At 38.5% G+C, this 14,360-nt stretch overlaps 1 protein-coding gene across 1 annotated transcript in view; it reads right to left on the bottom strand.

The window, feature by feature from the left end:
* Nucleotides 1-7,581: 7,581 nt before the first annotated feature.
* TPH2 (tryptophan hydroxylase 2) overlaps nt 7,582-14,360 on the bottom strand; it is a 406,589-nt gene continuing 399,810 nt past the window's right edge. Inside the window, exons 10-11 of the mRNA XM_077468486.1 lie at nt 9,608-9,741; nt 7,582-9,499 (exon numbers count right to left, since the gene is read on the bottom strand). Coding sequence (XP_077324612.1) covers nt 9,325-9,499; nt 9,608-9,741 — 309 coding nt within the window. The 3' untranslated portion in view covers nt 7,582-9,324. The remainder of the gene's footprint in view (nt 9,500-9,607; nt 9,742-14,360) is intronic.

The following is a 14,360-nucleotide window of genomic DNA, read 5'->3' on the forward strand; positions in this document are numbered from 1 at the left end:
TACGTTCAGCTGGCTGGTCGCTTGGGTCTCTCGGTGGGGTGGGAGACCCCAAGAAAGCAGTGTAAAGTGGCTGGAGGGGGGGGGGTCCCCCCCTCACTGCTTGTAAAAATAATCCCGCAGATAGTTAACTGCTATAATTACTTTTATAAGAAAGATGACCACTATCTGAAAAAACACCAGGATGATGCCTGTAGCTGCAGGCATCATCTCAGTATAACCACTTGAAGTCAATGCAATACATGTACAGTATCTCACAAAAGTGAGTACACCCCTCACATTTTTGTAAATATTTTATTATATCTTTTCATGGGACAACACTTAAGAAATTGCCCTTTGGTACAATGTAAAGTAGTGAGTGTACAGCTTGTATAACAGTGTAAATTTTCTTTCCCTCAAAATAGCTCAACACACAGCCATTATTTTCTCTGAATCACTGGTAACAAAAGTGTCAAGTTAAAATGTCAAATTGGGCCCAAAGTGTCAATATTTTGTGTGGCCACCATTATTTTTCAATACTGCCTTAACCCTTTTGGACATTAACCGATTGCCGACCGCCTCACATGGATATACATTGGCAGAAGGGCTCGTACAGTCAAACTAACTTACCTGTACGTGACCATTTAAGAGGCGGCAAGCTCCGTGAGTCGATCGCCTTGGGGATAACCACGATCGCCTCACGGGGAGGAAGAACAGGGAGACGCTGATGTAAAGAAGCTGTTCTGCCTAGTGACAGTGTTACTGATCTTTGCTCCCTGTGATCGGGAGCAGAGATCAGTGACATGTCACACGTAGTCACGCCCCCCCCCCCCACAGTTAGAAGCACTCCACAGGACACACTTAACCCCTACACTGCCCCCTAGTGGTTAACCTCTTCACTGCCAGTGTCATTTACACAGGAATCAGTGCATTTGTATAGCACTGATTGCTGTATAAATAACAATGGTCCCAAAAATGTGTCAAAAATGTCCGATGCATCTGCCGTAATGTCGCAGTCATGATAAAAATTGCTGATCATCGCCATTACTAGTAAAAAAAATATATTAATAAAAATGCCATACAACTAACCCCTATTTTGTAAACGCTATAACTTTTGTGCAAACCAATCAATAATCGCTTTTTTGTGATTTTTTTACCAAAAATAGGTAGAAAAATAGGTTTCGGCCTAAACTAAGGAAAAAAACGTTTTTTTTATATATTTTTGGGGGGATATTTATTATAGCAAAATGTAAAAAATAATGATTTTTTTCCTAAATTGTCGCCCTTTTTTGTTTATAGCGCAAAAAATAAAAACTGCAGAGGTGATCAAATACCACCAAAAGAAAACTCTATTTGTGGGGAAAAAAGAACATCAATTTTGTTTGGGAGCCACGTCACATGACTGCGCAGTTGTCAGTTAAAGCGGCACAGTGCTGAATCACAAAAAGTACTCTGGTCAGAAAGGGGGTAAATCCTTCCAGGGCTGAAGTGGTTAAGTTCACCAGAGCTTCAAAGGTTACCACTGGAGTCCTCTTCCATGACGACATCATGGAGCTGGTAAATGTTAGAGACCTTGCGCTCCTCCATCTTCCGTTTGAGGATGCCCCATAGATGCTCAATAGGGTTTAGTTCTGGAGACATGCTTGGCAAGTCTATCACTTTTACCCTTAGCTTTTTTAGCAAGGAAGTGGTTGTCTTGGAAGTGTGTTTGGGTTCGTTATCATGCTGGAATACTGCCCTGCGGATCAGTCTCCAAAGGGAGGGGATCATGTCCTGCTTCAGTATGTCAAAGTACATGTTGGCATTCATGGTTCCCTTTAACGAACTGTAGCTCCCCAGTACCGGCAGCACTCATGTAGCCCCAGACCATGACACTCCCACCACCATGCTTGACTGTAGGCAAGACATACTTGTCTTTATACTCCTCATCTGGTTGCTGCCACACACGCTTGACACCATCTGAACCAAATAATTTTATCTTGGTCTCATCAGACTACAGGACATGGTTCCAGTCCTTGTCCTTGGTCTGCTTGTCTTCAGCAAACTGGTTGTGGGATTTCTTGTGCATCATCTTTAGAAGAGGCTTCTTTCTGGGAGGACAGCCATGCAGACTAATTTGATGCAGTGTGTGGTGTATGGTCTGAGCACTGACACGCTGACCCCCCACCCTTCAACTTCTGCAGCAATGCTGACAGCACTGATACTGTACGTCTATTTCCCAAAGACAACCTCTGCATATGGCGCTGAGCACGTGCACTCAACTTGTTTGGTCGACCGTGGCGAGGTCTGTTCTGAGTGGAACCTGTCCTGGTAAACCTCTGTATGGTCTTGGTCACCATGCTGCAGCTCAGTTTTAAGGTATTGGAAATCTTCTTATAGCCTAAGCCATCTTTATGTAGAGTAATAATTCTCTTTTTCAGGTCCTCAGAGAGGTCTTTGTCATGAGGTGCCATGTTCAACTTCCAGTGACCAGTATAAGAGAGTGAGTGCGATAACACCAAATTAAACACACCTGCTCCCCATTCACACCTGAGACCTCATAACACTAATGAGTCACATGAAACTGGGGAGGGAAATGGCACATGAAAAGATATAATAAAATATTTACAAAAATGTGAGGAGTGTACTCGCTTTTGTGAGATACTGTACATGATTTGGCAGCAAGTGGTTATTTAGGGCCAAAATCATGCTGGATTCGCACCAAAGTATTAAAAGGAACCTTTTCCAAAATCGTGCCATACTGAATGGCATTGATGTGACTGGACACCATTGAAAACAAGTGGTTTCCCATGTTTCTGTGTAACTCTGTTGCATATGGTGCACCAATGCCTGTTAATAGGAAATATCTTGTATTATATCTACAATTAATAATGTTCAAGATTGATATTATTCATCTTATTGCCAAATTCCGTTTTAATAACGTGTACATATTTGTAGTTATACCATTTTATCAATATTCATTACTTCTCATGTGCTGCCAAGCTGACATATATGTATCCATTATGTTCATGCCATGTGTGTATGTGTATGTATATATATATATATATGGAAATACTTTTTTACTTGTTTCATACTATTGTCACAAATAAATAATGTTTACTAACCACTCTACCCACACAAGTCAATTTCCTCATTCCCATATTCCTTTCTTATTTACAATTTGTATCTGAAATTGCACTAGTATCCAAGCATTATTGGACCACATGGGGGTATAGAAAACATATGGTAGTTTTTACCTTATGAGTAAGACAATCAAGAATGAGGAACAAATAATTTAGTCTGCTAAAATTAAGTAAACATTTATTCATTTCGTATTCATACAAGGAAATATTGTGTGAAAAAGAAAACATAATGCTGCATGAGTAATTTATAATGTACAACAAACATTATTTAATTGGATGATATGTTTTGTTATCTTTGGTTTGAGATTGGTTTATTTTTCCCCCCAACTACTACACCTTCTTTAACATTAAAATGATAAGATATGTAATTTAGTGGTTAAATGTCCGCACAAAGCTCAAATATTTTATTAAAAGGCACATTTAAATCTGAAGGGAAATTATGTTAAAGTACAATGCTTCATAAAGTAAACAAAGAACAGGATTTTTGTACTGAACAATAAAATCAGTTTTTTTTTTCATTGATAGACACAGGGGTTTGATTTGATATAATTGGAGAGTGCAAAATCTGGTGCAGCTGTGAATAGAAACTATTCAGCTCCCAGGTTTTTATTTGTTTTTTATTTTTTTATTTTTGTCAAAGTTTAATTGAACAAGCTGAAGTTAGAAGCTGATTGGCTACCATGCACGGCACCAGATTTTGCACTCTCCAGTTCAACCCTAGGGTTTAAGACTAACTCAAGATTTCATTTTGAATAAATAGTTTGACCAAGCTGGCCCAAATGAACAATTTTCATTACTAGCAAATGCACCCGCTATCAGTGTTATATAAACTGTATGTAGTACAGCTTCCCATCTTCTTTCAGTGTCAAAATCGAGTCAGGGAGAGGGTGTAAAATGACAAAAACAAAAAGGGGGGGGGGGTCAGGTAAACAAAGCCTGCAAAGTCCCAATCTGGCAGCACTCCTGCATTCAGAAGTCGGAAGCTGTGTGCATAGGAATACAGGAACGCTGCACTAATAGCAAGGAGGAGCTGGAGGTAGTGGCACCTGGCTGTGTGAGCTGTGTTCTCTCGCCCCCTCCTCCTTCCTGACAGTGTAGCACTTATTTATTCCTATGAACACCATTGTCAGATTGTTAAGACAGGAATGCTGCACAGGCCAGAAGGAGAAGGGGAGAGAGAACACAGCCTGCACCTCCTCCCAGCACTGTCCTGCTCTCCTCTCTGCTCCCAGCACTGAGCTGACATAAATAATGATACAGCTGTCACTACTCCTGTTAGCCTTGTAGCAGAAGGAACTCACCCCCTTTCCTAAACAACTCAACTCTGAATCCAAGAGCAGTGTAGCAGTGCTGCTCCCCCTCCCCTTTCAATGGGTGAAGGTGAGCTTCACTGGCAGGGCTACAGGTATTTCTAGGGCTTTGTAGGCACTAAGAGAAAACCTAAAGTGCAGGTGCACAGTTTTTTTATTTGGAGGCTTTCATTCCAGGTTTACAGAAACTGTAAAGACATAGGACTGCCATCGTAAAATTGAGTCACATAGCTAAAGTCCACATCTAAATTTCAGCACATACATTTTACACATAGAAGCTGATGGTTTTCACATACATTAATTGTCCTTTAGAACTGTTTATAGTTTAGTTCCAGTCACATTTTCTTTTTATTTAAATACAGTGGGAGGAGAAATGTAATAGAGTAGCGGAGACGGGTGGAGAAGGCTTCCTCTGACTGCCTGCGGCAGAGAAGCAAGTTGATGACATCACAATCCCTACCTCAGCCAGTCAGATGAAGCATTATATTCATTCATAAAATACAAAGCTTCCTGTGGATGGCTGAGCAACACTCCTTGTTTCAGGAATAGAATGTGAAGTCCCTTAACCGCTGCCAGAACACAAAGTTGGTGGCTTAAATGAACTATTTAAAGTGAAATGACACCTGTAGTCACTGCCTTCAGACAATCAGACTGACCATACCCGAAGTCTAGAACATATATGCTTCCATGCAGATCTATAGCCCTGCAGTGATTCCCTCTGTGCATGCTGCATTTTTAACATGGAAAGTATAGTTGGGAAAAGGCCACTAAAAAATGGAACAGAAGGCAAGAACCAATCTATGCTAAATGACCGTGTGATATGTAGAGTATAGTCTAGGCCAGTGATTCTTAACTAGGGTTCCTCCAGAGGTTGCTATGGGTTCTTTTAGCATTGGGCAATTTCTGACTCTCGAATAAGTTCCCACCGACACATTGACCTTTTTAGCTGTCTGTAAGGAGGTTATTTTTCCCAATGACCACAAGTGTAAGGACCATTCTTCCCACTGATATCGCACTAATGTATTATGAGTAGATTTCTAATTTTTAGCAGGGGTTCCCTCGAGACTGGAGAACTATTTCAAGGGTTCCTCTGTGTTGAAAAGGTTGAGAAAGACTGGTCTAGGCTCTACATCTTTGAATCCTAACACAACATAGCAGTCTTACATACAGTAGACATGTACTGTATATTCATGGGTATTAAACAGACTGATCATCAAAATAATATCCCTTAATTCCTATCCACCACACTCCTTAAAACTCCTAACTAGTAGCATAAACCTGCCTGGTGAATCCCCTACTCTGGGGTCCAACAGCAGAAGATCATTTTAACAAGTGCCTAGATATCTGATCTCTACTGCAGGAGAGATTAAGTCAATTAGGGTATATATTGGATTGTACGATATTTTTTATTTTATTTATTTATTGTTTTTAAGGTTGAACTGGATGGAATGGTGTCTTTTTTCAACCTGACTAACTATGTAACTATGTAACCTTTCCAGAAATTTGATCATGTGATGTGCCACCATGGGATTTCAGAGAAGCAGTCCGAAAGAGCCCTAACTGAAGGCAGGAACAAATCTCAGTACTGGATATATATATATATATATATATATATATATATATATATATATATATATATATATACAGTGTGAAAAATAAGTATTGAACACGTCACCATTTTTCCAGGTAAATATATTTGTGAAGGTGCTATTGACATGGAATTTTCACCACATGTCGGTAACAACCCATGCAATCGATATATATAAAGAAACTAATAAGTTCAGAAATTAAGTTATGTGTAATAAAATGACACAGGGGAAAAAGTATTAAACACATGAAGAAAGGGAGGTACAAAAAGGCATGGAAAGCCAAGACACCAGATGAAATCTATCTGTAATTAGAAATCAATCCTGAACCCTGTCAGTGCAGATTAATATCAGTTTTGTTCAGTATTAACTGATGGCCTATAAAAAGGTGTCTCACTACCAAGGTGTCACACAAGAAGCATCTCATGATGGGTAAAAGCAAAAAGCTCTGTCAAGACCTTTGAAACCTTATTGTTGCAAAACATACTGATGGCATTGGTTACAGAAGGTTTTCTAAACTTCAGAACGTTCCAGTGAGCACTGTTGGGGCCATAATCCAGAAGTGAAAAGAACATAATTTTATCATAAACCGACCATGACCAGGTGCTCCTTACAACATTTTTGACAGAGATGTAAAACAAATTATCAGTAGAGTTGTCCAAGAGCCAAGGACCATTTGTGGCGAGTTTCAGAAAGACTTGTAAGATACAATTTTTTCAAAGGAAGCCATAAGTAATGCACTCAACCACCATGGCCTGTATGCATGTTCACCATGGAAGACTCATTTAGCCTGTGAACTGGGAAAATATAATCTGGTCAGATGAGACCAAAAGTGAACTCTTTGTATGCCATAATACATATCATGTTTGGAGGTCAAATGGCACTGCACAACACCTCAAAAACACCATACCGACAATAAGGTGGGAAGATCATGGTGTGCGGCTGTTTTTCAGCATATGGTACTGACAAACCTCATATCTTTGAATGAAGGATGAATGGAAAAATGTACTAAGACATTCTTGATAAAAATCTGCTGCCATCTATCAGGATGATGAAGATGAAACAAGTGTGGACATTTCAGCAAGACAATGATCCCAAACACAAAGCCAAGGAAACTCTTACTTGGTTTCAAAGATAGAAAATAAAGCTGCTAGAATGGCCCAGCTAATCATCCGACTTCAATCCAATAGAAAATCTATGGAAAGAACTAAAGATCAAAGTTCATAGAAGAGGCCCACAGAACCTTCAAGATTTGAACACTGGTTGTGTGGAAGAATGGGCCTAAATAACACCTAAACCATGCATGCAACCATTTTCTCCATACAGGAGGCATCTTGAAGCTGTCATTACCAACAATGGACTTATTAAATATTAAATACATTTCAGTTCAGCGTGCTAAATACTTTTTCCCTGTGTCATTCAATTTTTTTACACATAACTTTATTTCTGAACTTATGTGTTATGTGGTAAACATTTCATGTCAATAGCACCTTAAGAAATATATTCCTTAAGGTATAATGAAGTGTCTAATACTTATTTTACCCACTGTATATATAATATATACACACAAAGTTTATATATATATATATATATATATATCTCAGACAAACAACTTCCTTATATTTATATATATTTAATTTGCACATGTTGCACTTTCAACTGTGTTATCCAAACAAAATATAATTTCTATATATTCTATAATATTTATAACTATGGAGTATTTTAGCTGGCCTCTTTAATTAAAAAATAATATAAAATAGCAAATATATAATTTATTTCAGCATATACCTGGAATGTAGTGCAGGATTTTTTGTTTTTATACTATGACTTCTGCTTTAAGGACTTAGATTTAACTTTTAGCCTTGTTTAAATTTTCAGCTGTGATGCAAAAAAAAAATCCTGCTCCATCACCTTAAATGTTCTGTATTGTGACCCAGACTAGATGAAGTGAGCTTTGTACATTTTCTGCGTTACAAGATTCTACAGTGCCAGAGCAAGCTTAATCAGTAATGTCTTTACAGATATTGAACAACTAGATCAGCACTTCACATTGACTTACCGTACCTATTTAAGCAATTATAGCAAATATATTGTGCTTATATTTCATGAGTTTCAGACTGAAGAAACAAATGTTTTTGTTTGGTCTCCCAATATTAGTGCGAAAGCAGGAACGTTTTTGTTAATGTGTTGGCAAATAGAAATATGGCTAGGCATTTTTTATTCAAATTGGTTTTCCAGCTGTTTTCACTTGGAGCTTGATTGAGAGAGATGGATAAGCCTGGGAGTGCGGCTTTGAGTGTTACTGCTGAACTAAATAATAATGTAAAATAAATTCTGTGTGGAAGGTAAACAAATTGAAGCACTTACACTTTATCAGTTGAATCACCATGGTACTGTATTTTACAGAAAAATATAATTCAAAATAATGTGAATATACCATACATGTTGTAGGCTACACTGCAGTGTTGATTTTTTTTTTCTTAGTACTTTACAGAAATTTTACAATATAAAGAGTGTTAAAGCTTATTTTATGTGGTAGAATATGGAGAAGGACTGAACCAGAAAAGAATATTACTCGCTATAGTAATTATGCTTCAGTATCTGAAGTAAATCTGTCTTGTGAGAAACATGGGGCCTGCCAAAACTGGCCTTCTTCTGAAAATACTAGTTGCCTGGCTGTTGAAATTTAAAATGAAAACACTTTTTTATTCACAGACCTAGAACAAGTATGTATAAAGTCAGAGATAAACCTGAAATGCTTACCTACATACTTCTTCTGCATCAATAACTCAAAGTATAAAAGCAGAAAGCTGAATAGGAAAGACAAGCAGCTAGAATTTTTAGGAGAGGTCAGCAATGGCATCCTCCATTTTTTTTTTCTATGATGTTTTATTCCTAAAGCAACCTTGTCACTATAGTAAATGATTTTTAATAAAGCCATCACTGTTAAAGAAGTCTGTAAATACTTAGTTGTCCAGCTACCTGTGCTGCCAAATGCTACTCCTAAGTCCACATAGAATCTAACACTTTCCACGCAACTCCAACTGGTCTCATGCAGCTTCACCTGCTTTCACCTACTGACCTCTACATCACTAAAGTATGGGTGAGGATTAAAGGAAGAGACAAGCAGAAGTGGTGGGGGGGACCCAAGAGATCCACACTTATAGGAGTGAGAAAGCAAAAAAATTCTCTGGATCAGATGGTAGGTAAAGCATTTACACTCTTCTTTTACCAGTATGGCTTCCTTTAAAATCTTTGAGGGACAGGGTTACTTTAAGATGAAAATACCTGAAGATGTCTACTAAGGATCACTTGTTTGTTCAGTGAAAATCATATGCCCAAATATTTATTCATTTTCGTTAAAGCATCACACACTGTGTTGAGGTCACTACGCAGGTCTTGGACAACATTTTCAATGCTCCTAGTGTCCTTAAGGATATCCACACTCTGGGTATAAGGATTGAAGTAAACTGAGAAGGGACGGTTGATTGACTTGGCAAACTCTCTAAATAATTAAAAGACAGAAAAAAGCAAGTTAAAATAGTACCATTGGTTATGATCTTTTTTTTTTTCCTTTTTGGTTTCTGTCTTTTTTCTTAACAATTAAATGTACCTCATCTTTTCCTTGGCTTCATCAAAGCTTTCTGACACAAAGTACAAATCCTGAAAGGTAGTGATAAGACATTCTTGCAAGCAAGTTGTCTTTGGATCAAACGTTTTCACAGTAGCTTTGTCAGACAAGGCATGCTGTAAGAGAAAAAAAAAACACAACACCTTTTTAAGAAGTGCTTAAAGAAAAAAAGGCAAAAAATTCTTACAAGTTATTTGCTGTAGGTTTGGTTACGTTCTTATAAGTTGAGCACACATTGTAAGAATTTTAATTCAAGCATTTAATTTTAAGAAAGTTAGCTAGAAAAAACATTAGGGTAAAAAAAAATTTGTAAATAAAGAAAAACGTAAGGATAAAAAATTAATTATTCCTAACTGTTATTAATAATGTTGTGCATGCATAAAAGATCAAGAAAAAATATGTACTATGCACGATTCTGAGCAGAACAGAAAAAACAGCATAATAAAGACAGGAGTTTTCAGGGATATTAAACAAGTATTTTCTACATACAGTATAACTGATTATATTTGATTCAGAGCTAAACAAAAGTGTGTAAAGCATTTCAGATAATTGATGTCATACTTGTGTATTCTGGACTTTAAAACAAACTCAAAGTAAATATTTTAATTGTTATTTGATGGAACTCCAGACAGATATAAATCATACACTATAAGGGCATGTTTACACTTGCAGTTATGGGTTGGTAAAAACATGCTGTTGAGCCCTATTGAGAGTAGGGGAGTGGAGGAAACCTGTAAGTGTAATGCCTCGTACACACGATCGGATTTTCCGACAACAAAATCAAGGATTTTTGTTCGAAGGGTGGTGGCTCCAACTTGTCTTGCATACACACAGTCACACAAATTTTGTCCAACAATTTCGAACGTAGTGACGTACAAGACATACATAATATTTCCATTTTGAATGCTAGTTTTACAAGACCAAGCGCTTCTCTCTCGTACTTGATTCCAAGCATGCGTGGACTTTTGTGCAACGGGCTTGTGTACACATGATCGGAAAGTCCGACAACAAACATTTGTTGGCGGAAAGTCCAACAAAAAATGTCCGATGGAGCATACACACGGTCAGACTTACCACCAACAAGCTCAGATCCAACATTTCCCGTCAGAAAATCCAATCATGTGTACGCGGCATTACAGTGCCACAGAGACAAATTAGGTCACCTTCACTACCAAGCAGGGAAGTGCAGTTTAGCAAAGCATTTTAAATCTCAAAACAAAATGGACATAAATACAAATCTTTTGGCAAGTAAAATTTACATGTATTTTGTTTGTATTTAACTGTTCACTTGGAGTTCAGCTTTATAGTGGTTCTAAAGGTCGAACATATTTTTATCTGAATGCATTCTCTGCATTAAGGAAAAAAAAAACTTCAGTGTGCAACTCCTGCCAGCTTCCCGTATACTTACCTGAGACCAAACTCAATCCAGTAATGTGCATGAGAGCAGCATCTTTCTCAGCTCTCTCCCTCATTGGTTTAGAGACAGCAATTGCTCCCACTGCTGTCAATCACAGTCAGTGAGGAGGGAGTGGGGAGGGGGCAGAGCCACTCTGATTGTCAATGGACACACACAGCTGGTTCAGGAGCGAGCCTGCACGAGTGCTCTCATAGCAAGTGGTTTGCTATGGTGGGCATTCGGCAGGAAGGAGGAGCAGGAGTGCCGGCAGGGAACCCGAGAAGAAGAGGATCAGGAATGCTCTGTGCAAAACCATTGCACAAAGCAGGTAAGTATAACATGTTTGTTATTTAAAAAAAGTGTTTACAATAATTTTAATGGAAAAAGCATCAAATGGATTTTTATTTACAGTTCCCATAGGTACTTGAATCAGTGGTTTAAACTGGCCATAAATGAGTAGATTTACAGATGAAAATTTCCTAAGGAAATTCTTAGTGCATTTGATGGCATGACAAATGTTTTAAACATAAATATTTAATTTCGGCATGAATAGACTTTACCAAACAAAAACCACATCCACTGTTAGCAGTACGTTCATTTGAGAAGAATTTTCCATCCTGCGCCTTCACATTTTCTTGTCACTGTGGTCAAATTGATTTGGCCACACTAATTATTAGAAAAAAGTAAATGTTCTTAATATAAAACATTTTTAACATCATTTTACTGTTATACAAAAATAGTGTGCAAAACCACAAAATATAACATTCAACATTAAGTAATACAAATACTATCCAAATATATAAATGTGTGCATAACACCAAATAGTGTTAAACCACATCACCAAAAATATATAATAAATCAATATGAAATGGTGGTGATACAAGTCAACTCCCAAAACAAAACAAATACATTTGTTTATTTTAAGCAAATATGCTCACAAGCATCTTAGTTTTGGGAGTGGACTTGTATTAGCACCATTTCATATTGATTTATTTTGCATGTTAGTTTTGATGAATTAATTTGACACTTTTTGGTGTCAAATTAATTCACACTTTTTGATGTTCTGCATGCATTTACTATATATATTTGGATAGTATTTATATTACTTTATTCTGAATTTTATATTTTGTGCACCCTTTTTGTATAACATTTGTTCCTTCCTGTATCTGGAATATATTGTGCTGCATTACCCTATAGCACTGCATAACTATTTGATGTACTATTTATAATTGTACAACTGTATGGCCAGTTTTAATCTAACAGCAGGCTGTGAGGAAAGGGAGGTGGGAGAGGGGGCAAAGAAAATGAACTTCCGCAGGTAATTTTTCTTACAGCCACTCATGAGATAGGTGAGAAGCATAACTGTGATTTCAGGGTGGAAAGTATGTTGAACTGTATGCAGGGCATATAACTGTGATTCGTTTATGAATTCTGCTCCAGAAATTAGTTAAAACTAGACTTATACAATCTGAATATCCATTCTTAAATGATTATAATTAAGCAGGTTTATTCAAAATAGATTTTTCAAATCTAAAAACGGTGTGCAAGCCTGGGTTTGGTTCATGCGTCATCTGTTGAACCCATAAAGTAAAAAAAAAAAAATGTAGCACCCTGATGTTTAGGCAGTGTTGCTAGCAAATGTACCTGCCAGGTATAGTTGCCTTGGCCTATTGATAGGGGATCAATTGATTCCACCCTCATTCTGGAATTACTGCACTTTTCTCTTCTGTCACTAGATGGCTGAGTAACTGGTAATATTAGAGAAGCATTGCAAGGACAGATTAGGAATAGATGGGGTATCTCAACCAATGGGCAGGGGTCGTTTCGGGTCCCTTGGTCTGCTGGGAGAGGCTATTTATCAGGTGATCAGGGTTCTGTGCCACTTGGATGGCTGTCTGGGTGGAAAGTGTGTTTTATTGACCCAGGCTGCTGGGCCTGAGCCTGAGGACTATCCCAGGCACATCTGGCTGCTAGGCTGTCTGAGGGCCTATCCAGAAACAAGAGAGCAGCGCAGGCATGGGATTGCAGTTTGCAGTCCAACCAGAAGTGACAGTTCTGCCGGCTAAAGAACCTGTCATGGTCGGAGGTAGAGGGGAAGCTGTCACCACTAAAAGACCATACATTTAATTACCAGGGACCACCATGAGTAGCTAAAGCCAGTACCAGAGCAGTATTCTCACCAAGGGAAGAATTTGGAAACTTCAGCAGGTGTCAAGGCAGGGACCCAGCTAGCGGAGGTGACGCTTGCAGAGCAGTCTTGTGTGCCAAGCCAGTGATCGAGCAGGCGAGTGAGGTGACGCTTGAGGAGTATCTGCGAGTTCCAAGCTAAGAACCCAGCAGGGACACGAGGATGACGCTTGAGGAAGATACTCAGTGAGAAGATTGGAAGAGCTCAGGAAATCCAGGGGCAGTGGATCAGCGGGTCTAGGTGACAGACTAGGAGCTCGGTGAAGATCGAAAGAGGAGATTGTGGAGGAAATGAAAGTGTTCATTGCAACCTTTGTTAGAAACTGTTTTAGATTGTTGCCATAGGAGACAGTGTGTCTACACATGCAGATGTGGCATCCAGCTGGGTGCCTTTCCCTGCATGGATGTCTACCTATAGAGGTCTCAGAGTCTGCCATTTAACATTGCAACCACTTAAGGGTGTCCTGGCCCTAAACCCTCTCTCCCACTGTTCTGTTTAAGAGACAATAAATCTCTTTGCATTCAAGAAGTGTCTGGCACTCATTAATCTACCTTACATTGCACCCACCATGCCTCGTAACTCACTCTACACAGAAGCTGTCCCTAACTCTGGAGGTCACCATTAGGCCTGGAGAGGCCCAGGACTTGGCTACATAAAGTTAAAACCTTCAACTTTGTAGAAATTGGCCAGTGGCACAACAATTTAATAGTACAATCTGTAAGCTTATTTTTTTCACAGTGCCACACACCATTGTGCTAAAAGATTATTCAAATGTAAGAACAGTGCACAAAAACACTTTAACCACTTCAGCCCTGGAAGAATTTACCCCTTCCTGACCAGGCCATTTTTTGCTATATGGCACTGCATTGTTTTAACTGACAATTGCATGGTCGTGCGACGATGCATACAAACAAAATTTACATCCTTTTTTTCCCACAATAGAGCTTTCTTTTGGTGCCATTTGATCACCTCTTGCGGTTTTTATTTTTTGCACTATAAACAAAAGAAGAGCGAAAACTTTGAAAAAAAACACAATGGGGTTTAGGTACTAAAGGCAACTCCACTTTGCACTATGAGTGCACTTGGAAGTACAGTCACTGTAGATCTGAGGGGGACATGCAAGGAAAGTAAAAAACAGCATTTTTGCTTGT

The sequence above is a fragment of the Lithobates pipiens genome, unplaced genomic scaffold, assembly GCF_037356315.1.
Source record: "Lithobates pipiens isolate NorthernLeopardFrog02 unplaced genomic scaffold, aLitPip1_a1.2 Scaffold_8, whole genome shotgun sequence".
NCBI classification, from domain to species: domain Eukaryota; kingdom Metazoa; phylum Chordata; class Amphibia; order Anura; family Ranidae; genus Lithobates; species Lithobates pipiens.